The sequence below is a fragment of the Rattus rattus genome, chromosome 2, assembly GCF_011064425.1.
Source record: "Rattus rattus isolate New Zealand chromosome 2, Rrattus_CSIRO_v1, whole genome shotgun sequence".
Classification (NCBI taxonomy): domain Eukaryota; kingdom Metazoa; phylum Chordata; class Mammalia; order Rodentia; family Muridae; genus Rattus; species Rattus rattus.
Genome location: NC_046155.1, coordinates 76570529 through 76593098, shown reverse-complemented (window position 1 = coordinate 76593098; position 22570 = coordinate 76570529). Strand labels below are relative to the sequence as shown.

General features: G+C 47.8%; 1 protein-coding gene across 1 annotated transcript; it reads left to right on the top strand.

The window, feature by feature from the left end:
* Positions 1-18603: 18603 nt before the first annotated feature.
* On the top strand, positions 18604-20991 carry LOC116893908. The gene has a single exon (XM_032895634.1). The coding sequence runs from the start codon at positions 18696-18698 to the stop codon at positions 19227-19229; it is 534 nt and encodes a 177-aa protein (XP_032751525.1). The 5' UTR covers positions 18604-18695; the 3' UTR covers positions 19230-20991.
* Positions 20992-22570: the final 1579 nt, after the last annotated feature.

The window sequence follows — 22570 nt, the reverse complement described above, 5'->3', positions numbered from 1 at the left end:
CAAAGTGCTCATACAGATAAAACAAAAATAACTTTTTGAAAACACCTCTTCAGAGGCATGGGAGGTAGCTTAGTGAGGTGCAATAATGCGGACCTGAGTTCAGGTGCCCAGCACTCGTAAGAAAGCTAGACATGGCAACCTACTCTTGCAGTCCTAGAGCTGGGAGGATACCCACGGCTTGCTCATCAGCCAGACTCTCCAATCAGGGAGCGCCAGATCCAGTGAGAAAGCTGCCTCAAAAATAAGGTGCAGGGTGATTAAGGAAGATACCTACCATCAATTCCTGACTTCCATAGGGATGTCCACACCTAAAGACAGACAGACAGACACACACTACATACACAAAGGAGGAAGAAAATGTCCCCTCAAGCTAATCTGACTTGGCTTCTTTCCTGGCAAGAGGCCAGTGGTTGGGTACACCTCTTTGGTTCACCCACATACCTGATGACTTCAACTCCTATTAATTAGTTTGGCGGTTTGTTTTTTTTCCCCTCAGTGTTAGTTAATTTTGCACAGCCATAATCAAACTGTCTAAAGAAAAACTTAATAACCAAGGATTTAGCCAGGCTTACAGCTGCAATGCCGGTGCCTAAGAATTCTAGGGCTACCCTGGGGCAGGAAGAATTCCAGGCTACCCTGAGCTACGGTATGAGACTATCACAAGCAAAGAACCAAAAAAGATTTTAAAGGAAAGAAGGAGGAAGTCTTCAGGCTGGTTTCAAGACTTTGATGTCACAGATTCTGGGACTCAGTGAAAGAAAACACCCTCTTTGTGTGTGTGTGTATGATGCTGTCACCTCATGGCCGACAGAATGCAGAGGGTGAAGGAGGAGTTGGAGACCACGTCTGATCAACTTCTGCATGGACTTGGACCCCAGCCTCTGCTTACCAATAAAAAGCTCCTGCCATTTCCTCCAAGGTCACCAATTCCATGCTCACTCGGCCCTCCTATTCTTGAACCACTATCTGTCTCATTTCCATCTCCAGCCTCTCTCACCCAGCCTCACCATGCAATTGTAAGAAACTGGCTCCTCTAGAAAACACAAGCTAAGCTCTCCCCCCACTGGCACCCTCCACGACCCAGCCATCTCCCCATCTCCCCCCGGAGGATCTTACCATCCTGTCCAGCTTCAAAATGTTGTGGGATCTTGGGTGAGAAGTGGTCATCTAGGGTTAACACTGAGGTCATTGGGGGATGGGGGACAGACGAAAAATGTAGATCTTTACAAGGCTCACTCAGACAAGAGAGAGGAGAGGCAGTTGGGGGAGTGGGGAGAGGAGACTCTGACAGTGAGACAGCTAGAGATCTGAGGTCAGAGCCAGGAAACTGCAGCCAGCCAGATCAAAATGCCAGAGATCCACCAGCTTCTGGATACAAAGTAACAGTTAAAATTCCATCTACTTACTGGCAGTTACACACCCTAAGGCAGTTATAGACCGGTGGGCAGTTACAGGCACGAGAGCACTTACAAATCTGAGCAACCAGCAGAGTGAAGGTGTCTGAGAAGCACCCGGCTTGGAAATTTTTTATAAGAACAAACAATTCACACCCCCTTGATTAGAGAGCCCCATTGGGGACCCACCTAAGGCTCTGGGTTTGACTATTTATAGGCTCCAGGGGCCCTCCCCTGTCTTGCCTCATGGTGAATTGACTCTTCCCTAGCCTTAATTTTTGTAACAATTGCAATCTCCTCCAGAGTATGGGGGAAGGGAGGAGGGGACCAAGAAGTAGTCCTGCTTAAAGGGGCTAGTCCCTGTTTTCCAAGTTCCTCTGACCCTCCTTTACACACACCATCAAGCCTTATTTATCTCTTTTGCCTGGGTGCTTTCCCTGTGGAGAAGTTAGTAAATGACCACCCATCCCAGATCAGGCACTGACAACATAGAAATTATACCACCCTCATCTAGCTTGATGAACCGATAAATCTATTAGGGTTACTACGAGTGTGACTAAGGTGTTACAGGCATCACTGAAGGGCCCACTCACAAACCTGCATCTCTGAAGCTGCTCGCACCCAGAGCAGACAGTTCACCACAGCGGAGTCTCCTTTCCCCTGTCTAACTTTGGGGAGGCGGGGTTAGGTGTCTCAGGACTCTTTGAGCTTCCAGGAAGATGAATCTCTATTTCTGCACCCTGCTCAGTAGCTAACAAGCCTGTGTTTCAATTCCTGCTTCCCCACTCCCTGTGGTGTTTTCTGGGGTCATCTTCTCCAATACCATTCTGTTTGAGCACCTGACTATGAAGGACCAGAAAGCCCTCATCCCCTCTGGGTACCATGTCTCCTTCCCCACTTCGGGACACCCCTCTGTGTGTGTGTGTGTGTGTGTGTGTGTGTGTGTGTGTGTGTGTTGTGTTCATTTTGTTCCCACGCCCTCCTCTGTGTGCTGAAGCCCACTGCCTTCAGTGCCTCACCCAAACTGACTTTTAACTATACAAATGCAATCTTCCCTTGTGCTTGATTCCTCTACAACGTTCAGTATGTGCCACTGTCCTCTCAGAGCTCCCGTCCCTAGTTTCAAATCACCCTCTCCTTTTCCTTCCACCTGACATTCCTTCCCACATACTTTAACTATCCTTTAAATGTCAACTCTCCCAAAGGCCCCACACCCTTGGCCTCCTCCCCTTCTTTTGAGTGTGTATGCAACCATACTTGCTGGCTACTTACTTGGGTTCTTGCATGGACCACCCTTCTCAAGTTGCTGCTTCCTGCAGAATCACAGGTGGCTCTCCATTGCCTTGTCCACACTGAGAACCTGATCTTGATTCTAGCTCTCAATCAAATCTCTCTTATCTTCTGAGTAATGTCCCAACCACCCACCCAGTCACCCAAGACACCCTATTTTCCACCTCAGCCACCACATCCACCATAATTTGAATATTAGCTGTTCCTTCACAGACTTACATGTTGATGTTTAGAGTCTGGGTGTCTGTGCTATTTGGGGAGGTTCTGGAAACTTTGAGAATTCAGAAAGAGGAATTAGGTCACACGAAGCATAGCTTAAACCTGGAACCCAGTACCCTACCCTCTGTTTGCCTTCAGTCTACTATGAGACAAAGGAGCTCCTTGGCTCCCTGCAGCCACAGTGTTCTATCCAAGTAGACGAGGTTGAGAAATCACCGATGGGACCCTCCAAAACTAGAAGCCAAAATAAGTCTTCCCTCCCTTAAGTTGTTCTCTTGGGTGTTGGGATCACAGAGATGATAAAGCTAACAGCACAAGGCTCACATTCTAGACTTTTCCACACCACCTCCTATATTCCTCTCCCGTTTACCAGCACTGACTTTGCCATGTGGTCAAGCCTAGTCACCGTTTTACTGTTACTTGTCTGCCCCTCCCCATACATACACACAAGGTCATGTCCTATCCTCCACAGTTAGTGTTGGTGTAGCACAAGCATGAGCAGCTAGCTCCTGATCCTGCTGCAGTCTGTGCTTATTGCCAATCCCAGGCTCCTGTGACCCATCCCCCACCCTACCCCACCTAAAACTAGTGTGCTGTCCTCCCCAGTGCCCTTTCTCCCACAGTGGACAATCTCCAGCTAGCTCCTGATCCTGCTGTAGTCTGTGGTTACTGCCATCCCCAGGCTTCTGTGACCCACCCCCACCCCACCCCAAGGCTAGTGTGCCTTCTCCCACACTGGACAATCTCCACCTCAACAGCTCCCCATTCCAGCTAAACATCACAGCTACCCAGAAACACTCTTTCCCCAAAGGATAACTCAGAGGATCAGGCCCCAAGTGAGAGACTAGCAGGAGCCCGGATGGACTGAGCACTTTCTAAGCCAAAGGATCAGGGTCTCTCATCCCCTCAACGCTAGCAGCTAACACAGTGTGTCCCACCTTAAATAGTACAGGTTTGCTGAGTGAATATATTCTCTCTAGCTATGACCATAGGAACTTTGTCACCTTTGTATCTCTCCATCCACTTCCTCTATTTTGGTGCTGTGGCATATAGTAAATGCTCAATAAATAAACATTTGTCGGGTGAATTAATACAGAGAAGACAGAGTCAAACATCCACCTAGCCCTCACTTTTCTGGCAAGCTCTAGGGGAATAGAGACAAATCAAACTAAACTTCCTACAGTTTTGCTAAAATGGAATTTGCCAAAGACATGCTGAAAAATGGATTTAATTAGGCCAGTTAATAGGGGAGTCGTTGGTGGCAAAGATTTAAAGCCAGGGCTGGAAAAGGTATCAATAATTTTACCATTTTAAATTATATAAGAGGTTATTTCTCACTCTTGCCTTAATTATAAGAACACTTCTCAACAATGCCTCGGCTTTGGAGGGAAATAAAGCCAAAGGTAGCAGTGAGATTTGATCTATCTCTGAAGGGAGGAAGCATTGGAGGCAGCAAGGCAGGACAAGAGCTGGTCAGTCCAGGATGCCCACCAAGGGGGAAGTGTGGCATTGTGGGACACACAGCTGGGTCTCATTAAGCTAATGACTGTTACTAACACCCAAGTGACTCTTAATTGCAAGAGCTGTCAGTAGAGGGGAGGTATCTATCCTTGCAGTGAGTAGGGGGACTGAGGCTTTGGCTGTGGGTCTCCCACACCACCTCTCCTTTATCTGCATTCAAAACCCAAGTTCAAATCTGCTCCACCATCAGGCTCTGGTCAGGACACTCTTGCCCATCATGGACTGTTGTCATTAGAAATCACAGCTACCCCTGAATTATCATGCTCGCTTCCTTCCGATACACAGGGTGTTGAACAGCCATGGGATGCAGGGGTAGCCTGGACTACATAGTGACTCAAGGCTGTCCTGGTTCAGCTGGACTACATAATGAGACTCTGTCTCAACCATATACATAGGTATATGCTCCCAGTGAATAAGATGTAAGGCTTTTTGCTGTAACGTACAGGCCCACAATTGCAAGAACCATATGCACTCTCCCTCCCAGCTCTGGGCCCAGGCACCAAGGATGCAGCAGTGAGGGTCGAAGGAAGCAGTGGGAGAGGTGGCCATACTGGCATCTCCAGCTCCCAGACCAGCCCAGACTCCTTGCTATCTGTTGTAAAGAAAGGATTTATGATCTTTTTTCCAATCTATGGTCAAACTCCTAAAACCATTTCTGAAAAGGGGGCTCATTTTCTTATTTTTTGCCCAAGTTCTTGATGGGTCTTGACTCACTTCTACCTGCCAGCCCCCCCAAGCTCCCCAAACAATGCTACCAGCTGGGGACAAGCATTCAAAGCATGAGCCTGGGGACTGGGAGGGGCAATCTCAGGTTCCAACCACACAAAAGAGGACTGGTACAGAGATTCCTTCTGTCACCTGTCACTGTCACCCTGCATCCCATACAGCTGTGCACTCTCAGTGTGGCCTGAGGTATGTAAACAGTGGCCATGACTCGCCCAGCCCCTGCACTCACGCATCCCCTAGCCTTGAGCAATCCAGGGAGGTGTGTGCTTCTGCAGTGTGGGCAGTGACTTTGGATGAAAAGATCTTGTAAATGGAGAGGCTTAAGCTTTGGGTTTGTTGAACACGGGTTCCCAGCCACATGCTCCATACCTCAAGCTGAAGCCAGACTCCACCGCTGAGGGACGCAAACTAAGCTTCTGGATCTTTCTGAGCCTCGTTGTCCTCATCTGGGAAATGGGAATGAAACATAGCTCGCATGTCCTGTAATTCTACTGTGAAGTTGTATTCCTGCTAGGGCAGGCACCCAGGAAGTATGCACCTCTCTCCCCATAGCCCTGTCTAGGCCAGCAACTCTGTCCCCAAGGTGACTAGACTCCGCAGGTGGAGTTGAGAGGCAGCCCATTTTCTATTTCCCTGACAGCCTATTTCATGGATCACAGAGACAGACGCAAGCACAGCTGCTTATCCAGCGGAGAAAAGAACAGATTCATTTTCATTCCTTAATGCCCACTGTGACCTATTCTCGTTGATTTCTCCTTTTGGAGGGTACAGCTCTTTCCTAGTACTTCCAATTTAGCCAAAGACAGAAAACAGGCCCTAATGACAGAAGGCCCTGCTGGGAGGGTGCCAGGAGTCCAATGGCTGCCTCACCAGGAATAAGTCCAAATGAAAGATATTATGTCACCTCGTCTGAATTAAACAGATGAACTATCATCCTGGACCATTAAAAATGAACCAGTGTGCTGGAAGGCATCCAAGCGCTCTGTGCCTCGCACTCCCAAAAATCTCCAGGATCCAGTGGGGTTTCACATCCTCATCTTCTGCCAATAATTCTACGTCTCTGCTAACCCATAGGGATGATTTGATAAAACGGCCCTTCAAGCTTCTAGATATGAGGACAACCCACAAGCAGGGGCTTTGAAGGCGCTTGAGGAGCACCAGGGAGTAGGGAGACACAGAACAGACACCCAAGGGAGTCTGAGGGCTGTGTGTTGAGTAACTGTCCCCTGGAAGTGTTCTCTCCTCTCTATATGATCAGGGATGCCTGATCTGCACCCCAAGAACAACTTGTTGTCTGTTACGGAGCCCCGGGTGCCAGTAGCGTCTGAGCAACCAACTCCCCACCCCCACTTCCACTTCAAAGATGCTCTGGTCTCTCTCTTTGAGAACTGCCACTGCTGTGTATAACCTGACCAGGCTCCTCCCTGAGAATCTCCCCAACCTGCACACCCTCACCAGTCACTGCTGTGCATAGTCCACAGGCCCACCACTCAACTAAGCTCCACCCCAAATGGGCAAATTCAGTTCCCCTTGGACTGCCACAGAGAGTAATAGAGAAGCAGGGCAGCCAATAGTCAAGGTGTCCCTCATTATTCCCTCAGCACACGTCATAGCAGAAGTCGCTCCTGGGCACTGGGGACAGAGCAGGGACAGTGCACATACTTCCAGGCTGGAGGGTGCTACGACTCCCACTGAGCAGGTCTACATATCTACAGAGGAAGGAACTGAAGCTGAGAGGGATGGAGAATGTGCTCAGATGGCACAACTGGCAAGAGGCACGGCCCGGGTTTGACCCTAAACTCTGCACTGTGGAGCTTGCTGGGGAAAGGGGTACTGGAGCCTCCATTTGTCCCCGGGACCTAAGTAAGAGTATTTAAAGATGCAGTGGCCTCTCTCATTCTCTCGCTATTTGGTTTTCAAACTTCCGTGTGTCTCAGTGTGAGGAGAACCAGCAGATTAGTTCTTCAGGGACATCTTGGATACACATGGCATCACATTGGGATGAGAAGCTTTCAGCTTTGATGATAACTGTCTGGCCTTATGACTTAAAGACCCATGTCCCAGAACCCTCCCAAGTCATGTGCTAAATGAAAAGAAAAAAAAAAAAAGATTTACGTTGAACCTAAGCGCTCAGTCCCTGTGTGATCTGTGCTAACCCTCAGCTGGCCAGAGCAGCTGGCTCTCTCTCTCTCTCTCTCTCTCTCTCTCTCTCTCTCTCTCTCTCTCTCTCTCTCTCTCTCCAGTTCTTTGAGACCTACTAGGTCAGTACATGTGTCCTTCCTGAAGTGGACATGAGAGACAGCCATTCTATATCTATAACCACCTATGAGAGCTGCAGCATCTCTGAGCCCACATACCAAATCCAGAAGCAACCTGGGAAGGCTTCACATCCTGAGGTTGCAAAATGGTCCCAACCTCTAGCAGTCTGTGAGCAGGGTCAGTTTCACACCATCTCTCCAGTCTTTCACTTCAGCAGGTCTTGCCAAGGCCTTGGCGCAGTATAACTTAGAGTCCTGACACTTGGCACTCAGTGAGCACCTTCTGTATACCACGACTGGCCTTCATAGGATCCTTATCACAACCTACAGCAATCACTCCCCCCTCCACCTCCATTTACAGATAAGCCAACTCCCCTGGTGTCCTCATAGCCTTTGACCTTCAAGGACAGAGTCTGAGGGTTCCTGAATGCTGCCTGATGACTTGACCCAACCTGTATCTGCCACCAGACCTTCTCAGATGTCATCTGAGCATGCTCAGGAAAAGCCTGAGGACAGGCAGTCCCTCCATAGGGACAGCAGCAGTGGGCAGCAGTGGTGTTGATGAGGCCCATCCCATAGCTTTCTGAGGACCCACAGGACCAAGCTCATGTGGCTCATTCTCCCTAAGGTCTCTTCCTGACCTTCCTCCTTCCCTGTCTTACTTGCTGTGTCTTGCTATGGATCTCTTGGGATCACCTCCCAGAGAAATTTCCAGTTCCAAGCCCTTCTCCCAAGCATTGCTTTTGAGTGAACCCCAAATGAGACCAAAGAGGTGTGGGAAGCTTGCCCAGAATTACATGACCTCTAAGTGTCAGAGTCTGGAGTTGAACTTGAGCTGTGGCCTCATATATGCAAGCTCCCCATTACGCTGCTGTACGGGCAGACCTATGGTTATCCTTGGTGATCATCACACCTTGGCCCTCTGAACTCCTTGGAGATCTCTATCACCTTCTGCCTTCTTCCCTTCCCACTTCTACCTCTACAGAGAATCCGTAATTGAGAGTATGGAACAGTTACAAAACTCAGGACATAGGAAGCTGTGTGACAATCCTTGAAGAGGAATAAAGACATCTTTAGTGGCTTGTCACCTTTGAGCCTCCTCCTAGCCACTTCTTCCCCCCATCCCCAACCCTACTCAAGTAAGTTAACTCAGACCTCTCATCTAACCCAAACCGAACATCTTTGAATGACCACATTTTATGACCAAATAGCAGGCAATGAGGCATCTTGCTCATCCCTCGCATCCCTAAGCTGGACCTCACAGAGACTTAGATGAATCCCAAGGGATGTGAAGAAGTGTCTGCCAGGTACATGAGGGGCAATGGAAAGAAACTGAAGCATCATGTTCTGTTAGGTGGCACATGCTCAGAAAGCCTGGGGGAGGGCCATGGGAAGGGGACACATAAAGGTGTCTTTATCATGGGAGAGGAGGGAAGCAATCTAAAGGTTCCCCAGTGGGATGAGTAACCAGCATTCCTATAGAGAACGCAGTAGTGGAAGTGAGCTTGGGATGCGGGTATAAGCAATGATGAGGGCATAAATGTTATCCTGAACGCAAATGGCAAGCAGTGTGCAAAGGATGCCAGCTACATCAAGATGAATGGCAGGAAAAGCACCCCCCCCCGCCCCGCATTCTTTAGCTATGAAAATGTGCATGACAATGCTGGGCATGGCTTTCAGGGTTTCCATGGAGACACAGTGTGGAGGGGTAAACAGATTTGGCATATGTGTTAGATTTCCATTCCTATGACAAAATATCTGGAAAATATACTTTCAAAGGGAAAAGGCTTCTTTGACTCAAGGTTTCAGTACATGATCCCGTGACTTTGGGCCTGTCGCTGCACCATACGCCATGGTGGGAGCCTGGGTAAGAGATCTGTTTGCCTCGTGCCAGCTAGGAAGTAAAGATAGAAGAAAGGGCTAAGTCTCAACAGCCTCTTCCAGGGCGTGGCTCCCAGACAGTCACCTGGCCCCGCTCCTAAAGACTATACCATCTTCCAGTTGCACCCATATCAGGCTGACAACCAAGCTTTTAACACATAGGCCTCTGAAGACATTCGGAATCCAAACCACATTGAGATGTTTTAGAATGTCCCTTTCTGACCCTGGGCATGAGTACACACGGGTCTTCATAGTATCGCCCATTATAATTCTACAAAGTAAATGAATTGAAAAGGGAGCAAGAACCCCAAGTCAGCCCACTTGTGGTTCTTCGGTATCTACGGGAACTGAGAGGCAACCACTGCTATAATACCAAGATAGCACCTGTTAGCCTGTGACAAGGCGTCTTGTAGCCAAGTTAGTTAGGAGTGGGGACTGCGCTATAGACTCTCATGGCTAGAGTTTTGTCATCTTGACATAATAGAGTTATTTGGGAAGGGGAAAATGTTCCCACTAGATCGGCCTACAAGTAGGCAACTCTGTGGTGCATATTTTGATTAATGATTGATATGGGAGAGCCCAGCCATTGTGGGTGACGTCATCCCTGGGAAGGCAACTCTGGGTGCTATCAGAAAGCAGACCGAGCAAGTCATGGGAAACGAACAGTAAATGTTGCTCCTCCATGGCCTCTGCTTGAGTTCCTGCCCAGACTTCTTCTGATGGTGGACTGTTGTGTGGAAGTACACGCTGAAATAAGCTTTCCTCTCAAAGCTGCTTTTGGTGTTCATGTTTTATCACTATAGTTATTCAAAACAAGGCACAGATAGAGCAGAACCATGAGATGTGTGGCTTTGATCTCTGCTTACTGCTCAGCCTCCAAAATGGAGATGCCAATCACGGCATCGCATGAAGCTATTTGAGGAGTAAAGAAGGCAGTACAGCAAACAAGTAGTCGATAGCGACTGCCACAGAGCCAGCTCTCCAAGCCATCGTGGAACTCTTGCTGTGATGCTGGAGGAACCTTCTAGGCTGGGGTCAGGTACCAGTCCCATGCTGACCCAGTGTGTGCAGGCCTTCCCTTGGCTGAGTACCCAAAGTAAACACACAAGGACAGCACAGCATGTGCTCAAGACTCGATGAGGAAGTGCGGAAGGTGCTTACCCAGACTGAAGCTCCACATGGAAATGCTCAATGGGAGAGAAGGGGTAGCATCAGAGGAAGATAGGGGGGTCTCACATAGGAACAAAGTTCCTCTCTCTCTGTAGAGAACTTTGGGAGAAGGTAGGTATTCCCAAGTAGGGGTTCCTGAGGGGAAGAGGGTTTGTCATTTGAAAAGCTCCATGACACTCTAACCAAGCCTCAGGGACATTGCAGAAAAGGAAGCAGAACCAGAGGTTGGGGCCAATTGCTTTGTTATGCCTTCTGGGAATGGTAGGTCTGTTTTACTAATGAACTCAGAGCAGCTGTGGTTCCAGCACACGTCCTGCACAACACCGAGCCAGTCAGTTCTTCAGGGTGTTTCACAAGGCCCCACGCTCAACTGAAGAAGTGTTGGCAGCTGAAAACTGCTGGGGAAGGGAAGTCAGTTTTCCTAAGCAATGTGGTACATGGTAGGTTCCCCATGCCCCAGACAATAGTGCCCTACACACATTCACGTATAAGCAGCTCTATGTTTCAATGAGTCTTTTTTTTTTTACTTTAAAGAAGATACAAAGTTGGGAGGGTATGTAGAGTGATCCATGGGGAGTTAGAGGAGTAGATATGATCAAATACATTATATTCCTATATGAATTTATCAAGAATAAATTAAAATTAATTAACTGAAAATTTTATGACCCACTGCAGCTGTGGCTACCTGGTTGAGGCTGCACACGATTAGCCCCAACACCCATTCATTACATGCATGGAGAAAGTATGCATATGCCCTTGTCCTGGACCAAAGGGTCCAAAGAAAAGGAAAAAAGATCAAAGTAGGAGGTGGGCTTTTGGGAAGAAGACAGGTTTCCATAGGAGTCAGGAGAGAGAAAAATGAGATTAAAACTGTCCCAAAGTCAGTATATACATGTATTAAATTGTCAAAAACAAAACATTTCATGTGAGTATTCATATACACTCACATGTATTCCCATCCACATTCTTCCACACCCACACACACATGACTGTGTGCTATTCACATGCACACATGCACAGGCATACACACAAATACTCTGCTTTAAAGCAGAAGGTTCCCTGAGGGTCAAAGTACCACGTGTGGAGCCTGAAGGAGCAGGCTTGTCCTGACTGCTGTGTCAATCACATCAGCCCTGTGTGGGGCAGTACCCATTACTACTCATGTTCTGTGAAGTTAAGTGGATCCTGCAATGTCTCCTCAACGGTGGTCACGAAGCATAGCATGCTAGGGCACTACCATTTCCCTCTCTCTACTGTCCTGACCCAAGCCGTCTCATGCCCGAGATTACCACATCAGACACTGTGCATCCAGTTATCCTGACTCTAAAATCATCATGCCACCCTTGCCCACCTCGCTCTTTGCCCTGATTCACCAGACTTCCCTTCATGTGGCATCCTGAAACAGATGTTCTGCTGGAAAGTTTCAGTAGTTCCCAGGGCACTTACAAGAAATTCCAAAGCCCTTTCACAGCCCACTTCTAGAGCATGCTTGTTCTGATTGCAGGAATAGATGCATGCATTTCCACACTCGTGTGCACAGGTGCATGCCAGTACTCGCTACTCCCTCATTCTGCTTTAGTCTTCCTAACATTTCATGTCCCGTAGCACATCTGCTCGTTTCCTCATGTCTGCCTCTCTCCATGACCTGTCATCTCACTGAGGGCAGATAATGCCCCACCTAAGCACTGAGAAAGACCCCATAAATGTCTGTGGAAGGAAAGATGGGTAAGAGTCTAGACATCACTGTGGATGGGAGAATAAGCTGCAGACCTGTCCCCTGACACGGCAAGTGCTTCTGCGGCCGTGTTGGGGATGGCTGCTGCTGCATGAGAGGGCTGCAGCTGTGGGCCAGTTTTCCGAAGTTGTGTTGAATGATACTGTCTTTCTTCCTCTGGATACGAGGAAGGGCAGCATCCCTACCCAGACATTTCACTCTGAGACATCATCCAGTGTAGGAGAAAGCAGAAAAAGGAAGACATTGCAAAAACCTCAGGAATAAAACTGAATCCTTCAGAAGGCGCGCTGGCCGTGTCTGGGAGCTTGGTGATTTCATCTATGGAATGCCGCCCACGAGAGCTGGAGGTTCAGCTCAGTAGAATGCTTGCCTAGCATGAGTCTCTGAGCCTGACTCCTATACCAAAGCATGGTGATATCCTCCTGTAATTTCAGCAGCTCAGGAGGCAGAGGCAGGAGGAACAGGTAAAGGTTAAGCTTGGCTACATAGAAAGTTTGAAGCCATCCTGGAATAGAGGCGACCTCTCAAGAAAAAAAAAGGGATTGGGGGTGGAGAAGAATCCCTAGACCGCCTATATAGTGCTCACCCCCTCTGCCTCTCCCAGGCAAGTCCCAGAAGAGTTAGATCTCACTCCCACTGCCAACATTGTTAAGTTCTGTTAATCTCTCAGATGTGTGGGGAAAGAACACTGCCCAAGTCACCATGGGCTCTGATATATATATTCATGTACATGGGCTCTGTCTCCCTACATGGAGGATTCAAGAGGCTAGCATTGGACATAGAAGATAGAGAGGTTATTATAGTTCAAGAGTAGGGGGTTTCCAAATGGGGAATTTGGCAGGCAAGTGGGTAGGGATACAAAAGCAGAACATAAGCATTAACAGGTTGATCATAACCTCCGAAACAAAGACATGGCAGCATGGTGGTCATAACAAGGTGTTCATAACAACCTTTTGAAACAAAGGCATGGCTGCCATATCCCGGAACCAGCAGTACAGAACCATTTATAGTCCCGGTTACAGGTGAGACATAGCCCAAGCCTTGAGAAACAGATTTAATCATAAACAGAAATAAACCTAGTTTGACTTTAAGATGACTTTTAGCCTAAGATGGAGGCAGGCTGGTTTATTATATCTGCCAATGTCCCTCATGCTGAGCCTCACCACAGAAGACATCAAGTACCTCTCCCTCCCAGTCCCTCGTCAGCCGGAAGAACCCCTCCCCCACTTTGTCCAGGAAATCATTTCTGGACAAAAGGATAACTCTGTACAGAACATAAAAGCTAAAGAGCTCCCTGAAGCTGCACAGGGATTGTCAATGAACATGACAGTGACAATTAGCAGAGGCATTGCTGATAGCTATCAAGATGGTGGATGTTCTCCAGTGGGCATCTTTCTTCTGCCTGTTATGCAAACACAGCAAGCCATCCTGCTCCAGTCCTAGTAGGTTTGGCCAAAGCAAAAGGGTGAGGGGGACATCCAACTCCCACATGTTAAGATGAAAGTTGCCCTGAGCCTCTCTTCCACCGAGGACAGCAAGTGTGACAGCAGTGCTCTGGAAGTTATACACACGGATTTCATTTATTTACAATACCTTTAAAGGCTACATATCTAACAATGGCCATTGTAGTCTCTTTTTCTCATGGCTGCTTTGAAGAACTGATTAGCCACACCCAGTTTAGCCTCTCTTCACTCACAGCATCCAAAAGAACCAAGTCCCTCCTCCTCAGAGCAGGCGCCTCCAGATAGCAAAAGCCTAAATGGAAAAGTGTTACAGGCAGGGCATGTGACCACAGCACTTTATATATTAGTGAGGTTCATTGTTCTTCCACACACCCCTGACTCTCTTCAAGCACCTACCTCACTCTGACCTATAGAAAAATGTCAAACCTTAATCTAGTTTGGCAATGTCAGCATGCCATTTTTTCATGACAGTACCTTCCCACTCTCTACTACCTTACAAGGGACCTGTCTTAGCCACTATTGCTGTGGTGAAACACTGTGACCAAAAGCAACTTGTAAATGAAAGGGTTTGTTCGGCTTACAAATCTTGAACCACAGTCCGTTGAGGGAAGCTAAGGCAGGAACTCAAGACGGACAGAAACCTGGAGGCAGGAGGTGTTGCAGAGGGCAAGAAGGAGTGCCATTTACTGGCTTGCTCTTCGTGGCTTACTCAGCCTGCTTTCTTACAGAACCCAGGACTGCCTGCCCAGGGAAGGCCCCAACCACAAAGGGCTGGGCCTTCTCACATTAATCACTAATAAAATGTCCTACAGCTGAATCTTATGGAGGCCTTTTCTCAACCAGGGTTCCCTCCTTCAGATGACTACAGCTTAGGTCAAGTTGACATAAAACTAGCCAGCGCAGAACCTTAAAAGAACAAGGCTGCTCTCTATAGGGTCTGAGGATTTTACTTCAGACCTGTCCATGCTGCCCACTGGGGACATAATATCCTCACCTGAAGAAGGACCCATTGTGTTCTCGTTCTTTCTCTCTCTCTCTCTCCCTCTCTCTCTCTCTCTCTCTCTCTCTCTCTCTCTCTCTCTCGCACACACACACACACACCATTCCTCCCTGTGGTGGTTTGAATGTGTATGGCCCCCATAAGTTCCTACGCTTAAATGTTTGGACCATAAGTAGTAGCACCATTAGGAGGTGTGACCTTGTTGGAGTGGGTGTGGCCTTGTCAGATGAAGTGTATCTCTATGGGAGTAGGCTTTGAGGTCTCTGATTCTCAAGCTACCTCCAGTGATTCAGTCTCCTGTTGCCTTCAGATCAAGATGTAAAACTCTCAGCTCTTTCTCTAGCATCATATCTAAATAGACACTTTCTTGCTTCCCACCATGATAATAATAAACTAAACCTCTGAAACTGTAAGCCAGCCCAAGTCAAGTGTTTTTATTTGTAGGTTCCCTTGGTGTGTCTCTTCACACAATGAAACCCAAACTAAGAAAGACATTGGTACCAGGAGTGGGGTATTGCTGTGATAGGCTTGACCGCATTTTTGCTTGGAGGAATATGGACTTTGGGACTGTGAATTAGAAAAGCAGTTGAAAGCTTTAAGTGGGGCTTAATGGGCCATTCTACTAGGAACATAGAAGACAGTTGTGCTGAGGGTGATTTGAACTATGGGGGGTCTGGCTCAAGAGGTATCAGAGGAGAAGAATTTTAGTATGCTGCCTAGAGATCATTCTTGTGAAATTTTGGTAAAGAATGTGGCTGCTTTTTGCCTTGCCCAAACATTCTAAGGTAAAGAGATTTAGATTAATTGCATTGGCAAAAGAAATCTCAAACAGCTTAGTATAGATTCTGTCCTGTAATTCACTCTTATAAAGGTGTTTTAATCAAACATATCAAGCTGAGAAAGGAAAATATATAAATGTATGCCTCAAGGATTAAGGAGTGCCAGGAATTCCTGTGTACCTAAATTTTATGTTCAGGGGAATAAACAGATTAAAGATAGTAAATGGAATTAAGGTAGTAGTGCCATTGGAGCAAGATTCCACCCATCTAAGCTTTCATTTTCTGAAAAAGAATTAAAGAAAAGCTTAGGTCCAGGCCTGGTAGTGGGTGCCTTTAATACCAGCACTCAGGAGACAGAAGCATGCAGATCTTTGAGTTCAAGGTCAGTCTACAGAGAAAATTCCAGAACAGCTGAGCTTAGGCAGTAAAAGAAATCATTGAAAACAGAAAGCCAGTGAAAACAAAATTGAAGGAAGGGGCCATGTTCCAGTCAACAGCAGAACTTGGCAGCTTCAACCATGTGGTCAAGAGTAGAAGAAAGCGGTTAAGAAAGTTCCCTCTGTGACTAAGGTTACTAAGGCCAGGCATGTGTAGCAGGCATGGCAGTCCAGAGAGGCTACTCAGTGAAGCTGTGAAAATGAAGCCTATATTGCTTTGAAGAGTCCAAGAGGTTAGAGATGCCAGAGCCACGGGATACCTGTCAAGGAAAGCTGCTGAGAGGGTGTGGAATCAGCCCAAGGGAAGTGCGCTGCAGTCAACAATGCTGAAAGGAACCGGAGACCTGGAGAGTATTTGGACATCAGACATGGAAAGGCAGAGTTTAGAGTTTGCCCAGATGAATTTTTGTCAACCTTTAGTATTTCCTCACTATTCTTCCTTCCCTACATTATAGAATGGTAATGTATATCCTGTGCTATTGCATGTTGAAAGTATATGATCTGGTTTTGATTTTGATTTTATAGGGGATTACAATTAAGGCATTGCACGAATCTCAGAAGAAACTTTGAACTTCAGACTTTTAAACATTGTTGAATGTTTAAAAGAGACTGTAATAGACTGTGGACTTTTGAAGTCGGACTAAATGCATTTTGTATAATATTATGGCTACAAGTGTATTGAAATGTGTTGCTTACCACCAGGATAATAATGGACTGAACCTCTGAAATGGAAAGCCAGCTCCAATTAAATGTTGTCCTTTACAATTGTTGCCTTAGTCATGATATCTCTTCAGCGGAACCCCAAGACACAACACCTATTAACTGTCTCAATTTCTTCAACATATTTCTAATCAGTTTCCTCAATAAAGATCTATGAGTGGCCACTAATAATTACTTCACTGTGTGACCCTTGATGGCAGGTGCTACCTCCTGTTAGACTATAGAGGGAACCAGCCACAGATAACATTGTACAATCCATCATGCCAGGAGAATATAGATTAGAAAGTGGATAAAGAATGCCAGGGCCTCTAGAAACTCTTCTTGGGAAGTCAAGAGAGATTTACTGGAAAGGGTCAGTTAGTTTAAAGCCAGGAGGAAAGGGAACAAAAGGAAAACTTAGGAGAGATGGGGGCAGCTAGTACACATGCCCTGCGGCAGGGAAGGGCTTAAAATAAGAAAAGGTAATACAGCTGGGTCATAAGGTAGTTCTATTTCTAAAAATAGAACCCTAAGGTTTTGGTTTCGGTTTTTTAAAAATGACCTTTTTTCTACAGTGGCTAGGTTAAATCTCATTTTCAATTTGCATCGTGAAGTAACTGTGGTCACTTGTCCTGCTTGTAACCTTTCTCCCTTTAGGGCTTCGATATCTGGAAGGGCCTGTTCTGAGGAGGAGGAAGGAGAACTTGGTTCATTTTAGTGCTATGAAGAGAGAGAGGTTGCATCTGGGTTTGGGTGATCAGCTCTTTGCGTGTTGTTGGAATCAAGCCCAAGGATGTACACTAGGCAAACATTGTACTGAGATACCCCACATATTTTTGCAGTTTTTAAGAGTTCGCTTGTTCCTGCATCTTCAACAGCATGTTTCTTTGTGATAACCATTCTGAATGGAGTGACATGGAATTTCAGCATAGTTTAACATACCACAAAGATACATGCATATTCATGTTTATTTCAGCACTGCCCACAACAGTCAAGTTATGGAATCAGTCTGAGTGCCTATCAAGAGATAGGGATATAAATATACTGGTATATATGCACAATGGAGTTCAGACATCAAGAGTGAAGTTGTGTTGTTTGCAACCAGAGATCATCATAGAAAACAAAATAAGCCAAACTCAAAAGGACAACTATTTTCTCTCATTTGTAGATCCTAGACTTTTAAAAATACATAAAACTATTATATGTGACTGTATGTGTGCATGTGTGTATGTATGTGTGTGAGTGTGTGTGTGTGAAAGAGGGGTCAAAGAGGATACCAAGTTTTCTATAACTGCACCTTGGAGACAGGGTCTCTTACTGAACCTGAAACTAGAGTGGTGGCCACCCTCCAGTCCCAGCTATGCTTCTGTCTCCACTTCCTCATATCATGGGGTTACAGCCTCCCATGGCCACACCCCCCATTTTATTCAAGTCCTCATGCTTGCACAGGAAGTGTTCTTATCCACCGAGCCATCTCTTCAGATCCAAGAATTATCAACAGAAAGGAAGACTCAGCCAGCATGACTGGATGTGAAAGGACACATAAGAAACGGCTATAGCAAGGCTGGCAGAACCTGGCTCAGCAGGACCTTGGAGGTCTGGACGGGAATTAGGGTTCAACCTGACTGAATTCTCTTATAGTCTTCTTGCTGTGTCCTTCAGCAAGGACACAGAGGCTTGAGAAGCAGGCCCTAACCCCCTTAGGAACCATCCGGTTCCCATGCAGTGGTGAGGCGCCCAGGAAAGTAGAGGAGTGCAGTGTAGGTGCCTGCACATGTGTTTCCATGAAGGGAATCACCCTCGATGTCAGCATCATCCCTTTGGTCTGTGAGCATAAAGAGGAAAAGGACAAAGCCCACAGCTCAGATGTCCTCCCTGCCTCTGTGTACTTGGTGTTGTCATGGTGCCCTGGAACCTTCAGAGCAGCGAAATAAATCCTTCCTCCTTCAGCTTCTGTAGGGTCTTCCCTTACAACTAGAACTCCCACTATGGCTACCAGGCCCTTTTCTGCCCAAGCTGACCTCTGTTACTGAAGTGACTAACTGGTGTCAGAGAGGCATTGTTCTCCCACCCACCCTGCCTCCACCTCACAGGTGCTATCACCATGGGAACCAAGTTGACCAATGAGAACAAACACTGAGCCACCTCTCCCCCAAGACAGGCCACAAGCAACATTCAGAGGCCTCCGGGGCCCCCTCCTGGATAAACCAACCCCACTGCCCCCCGCCATCAAGGCGGAAAAACGGGGGTCTTCTGTCTGTAATGCTCAAGAGCAAAAGTCAAGTTCGTCATTGTCCAGCTTAGAGAACCAGCTGCATGTGGGGTCCTGCCATTCAGCAATCATTCAGAAGCCCCTAAAGATTGTCTGTAGTACCTTGGGAACACCCGAAAGCACTGAGAGCCTCAAGAAGAGCACACAGAGCCTTGAGCCAAAGGTATGCAGTATCTCTACCCTGTCGAACAGTGGCTATGAAGCCGATGAGGAGAGCAGCAAGGACAACCTGGTTAACAGGAAGCAAACAGTGAGGTTGACTAAGCGGCTCGCTGCCCGAGTAGAGAGCAGTGAGCTATTCCCTGTGCCCCATCTCAGCCCATTCAAGAACCGAAGGCCGGCCAGGAAAGGCCAGTGCACCCAGAAGTCTGGAGGGGAAAAGTGAGACCAGCCTGCCGGGCAGCAGAGTCAGCAGCCTGAGTAGCATTGGCTTCCTCAGCCCAGGCAGTAGTTTCCTATCCTACCAGGTGAGCAGCGGCCTTCTCAGCTCCAGCAGCAGCAGCAGCAGCAGGCCCTCCAGCAAGGCCAACAGCAGCCAGAGCATTAGGGTAGACTGTAATGAGCAGAGCGAGCCAAGAAGCAACACCAACCTCCAGGAGGACAAGACCACGGACACGGACACGGTGGAGAGCAGCAACCAGTCCACCCAGGCTGAGCAGCCCCCTCAAGAGTCCATGCCTTTATGAGGAGATTTCTCAGCAACCAGATCTAGACACTAGGGCCCAGCAAACACCGGTTCACCCGGAATGTCCATTGACAACGTAAGTAGAAGAAGTGGGAGCTGTGTCTTCCACAGCCGTGACCATCAACAGATAGGTCACACGCAGGAACATCTGCTGAGAAGTGACTGTATGAGGTGTTGTGAGAAGAGCTGCAACAAGAGCCATCGGCGCCAGACCATCTTCATCAAACCAAGAACCATCGGCGCCAGACCATCTTCATCAAACCAAGGACCATTGGCGCCAGACCATCTTCATCAAACCAAGAACCATCGGTGCCAGACCATCTTCATCAAACCAAGAACCATCGGCGCCAGACCATCTTCATCAAACCAAGAACCATTGGCGCCAGACCATCTTCATCAAACCAAGAACCATCGGCGCCAGACCATCTTCATCAAACCAAGAACCATCGGTGCCAGACCATCTTCATCAAACCAAGAATCATTGGCGCCAGACCATCTTCATCAAACCAAGAACCATCGGCTCCAGACCATCTTCATCAAACCACCCGTGGGAAGAGCATCAAGTACCATGAACCTCAGCCCAGGCTCTTGGTAAGGTCCGTCGAAATTATCAGCACCATGATCAGTAGTGACCGCTGACACTGTTTTAAGAACCGTTAAAAGGTAGAACCTTCCATGATGAACCCATTATAAACAATGAGCACCATTTACAACTGCCACGTGCTCAGAAGAAACGTGTCACCTACACTGGGAGTGGCCCAGGTCCAGAAGTGTCTGGGATGATAAGGGCCCTGCATGGGGATCTATAACCATGGAGGGCTCCATCCCTACTGAGCTCTATAACATGCAGGCACTGCCCAGGAAGCTCCAACCTGGGGAATACTGTACACAAAGAACATCCACGACTCCCAACAGTGTAACCCAGCCCATCTGGGGGACCATCAAAAGCAGCTGGGAGTACCACTAGCCCAGGGGCAAAGTGTCTAGAAAGAACTTCTGAGGGGATATGGTACCCAGGTACCCAAAGAACATCACCCACGGGAGAGCTGTGCTTCCCTGTCTGATTCTTTCTGGGCAACTGTACCCCACATTCCATCCAGGAGCAAGGGCTGAGAGCACGGTTCCAGTCTCTATATTGGCCTCAGAAAAGAAGAAATCAGAAGCCATGGACAGCCCTTTGCTCAGATGGTAACCACCACCATAGACTCAGAGACCAGCCTGCAGGAACTACGGGGACAGGAACTCTACACCACGGATGAGTGCTGCAGAACTGGATAAGAGGCCTGAGGCTCTGGCCCCTTTCCTTCTCAGAACAGTGGAACCCTTCCCCGGACTAAGCACATAGATCCAGGAAACAAGTGGGTGCATGAAGAGAAGAGGTCAGGGGCAGTCGATGCAAACATCCACGAAGCACCAGAAGGAAAGTTGAGGGGGCACCAAACACAATAAATGGTGTCTGGAGAGGTCACATGTACAAGGCTCTGTGTGTGTCTTCCTATACAGGCCATGGAGAAGGCAGCCCAGACTCACTAAAGAACCAACTATACCTACCACTTGGTTCACTACCAAGCCAGTCACCTGGGGTAAAATGCATTTTCAGAGCCATGTTTCCTGTAGACTTCGAAGTCTAAGGTCAAGGCACTGACAGGAAGGGCCACTTGATCACAGATGGCTTCCTTTTTCCTGTAATGTCACAGGGAGAAAGGGTAAGGACACTGTCTTCACACATTTCACAAAGATGCTAATCCCATTCGCAAGGGCTTCACCCCTGCTGACTCCAGCACCTCCCATTCTAACCCCTGGGGGTTGGGAGAATCCATTTCATTATGCAATCAGTTGCTGGAGAGAGGACTTAGCTGGCAAACAACAGGCATGAGGACCTACACTTGATCCCCCAGAATCCTTGGTTTTATGGGTTTTTGTTTTTGTTTTTGTTTTTTAAAAAAGCCCAACAAGAAGGCAAACACCAGCTATCCCAGTACTGGAGAGATAGCAGCGAGAGGATCCCTGTGGCTTACCGGCCAGGCCACTCTGCCTGCCACCAAGCTCCTGATCCAGTGACCGGTCTGTCCTGAGGAAGACACCTCACGTCAAACTCTGGCCCCTACATGCTTGTGCATACACACATAAACATATGCCTACACGTGTACTACATATACAGGAAAACATACATCTACACCGGCACGTATGTTGAGGAGAGGTACAGAGACTCAACTGCTGCACTGAGCACCCTGTGTTCTGCATGCCTAGCCGTGAGGCCTGGCCACCCCCCCCCATCAGAAAGAGGAGTACACAGGTAGAGACAGAACTGTGAGAGCTACAACACACAGTTATCTCTCATCATAGAAGCCACAAGCTTCTTAGAAACAAGCATCTGGTCCCTTTCCCTAACAACCTCTCATGTCCCTCACCAGATACATCCTCATACTCAACTGTCCCAGCAGGACCCTGTGTGAGACAGTGTCCTACCAGTCCCTGACACCTCTCACATCCACTGAGCCACCCAACCCTCAGCTTCATCCTCTCCTGCACCTGTGGGTCCCTTGTACCCATGGGTCCCCTGCACTTGTGGGCTCCCTGCACCTGTAGGTCCCCTACACGTGAGCATCACAATCACTGAGGGCCATTTAAAACTCCAGATGTCCAGGCTGCCTCACGCTGTGGACTGCCTGTCAGTTTTTAAAGTTCCCAGACTGTGCCAGCCTCGTGCTGATGACAAAATTCCTACAACAATCAGCTTAAAGCTGAGGCTTGTGGGGGCAACTTGTTCCAAAGTGTCCCATGCCTCCCTTCCATAGTCACTTGGCCTGCCTCTCTGGACCTGTGGCTGCATAGTGCATTCTGGGAAAGCGTGTGGTAGAAGAGGTTTGTTGACAGCATTGCAGCCAGGAAACAGGAAAAGGAGCTGTGACTCCAGTATCCCCTTCCAGGGTGGCCTAAAGGTGGAACCACCTTTCAACAGTGCTACACAGTGAGCCTCTGAGGGACACTCAAAATCTAAACGACAGCACCAAATGATGTCTGTGTTCAAACCAGGACTG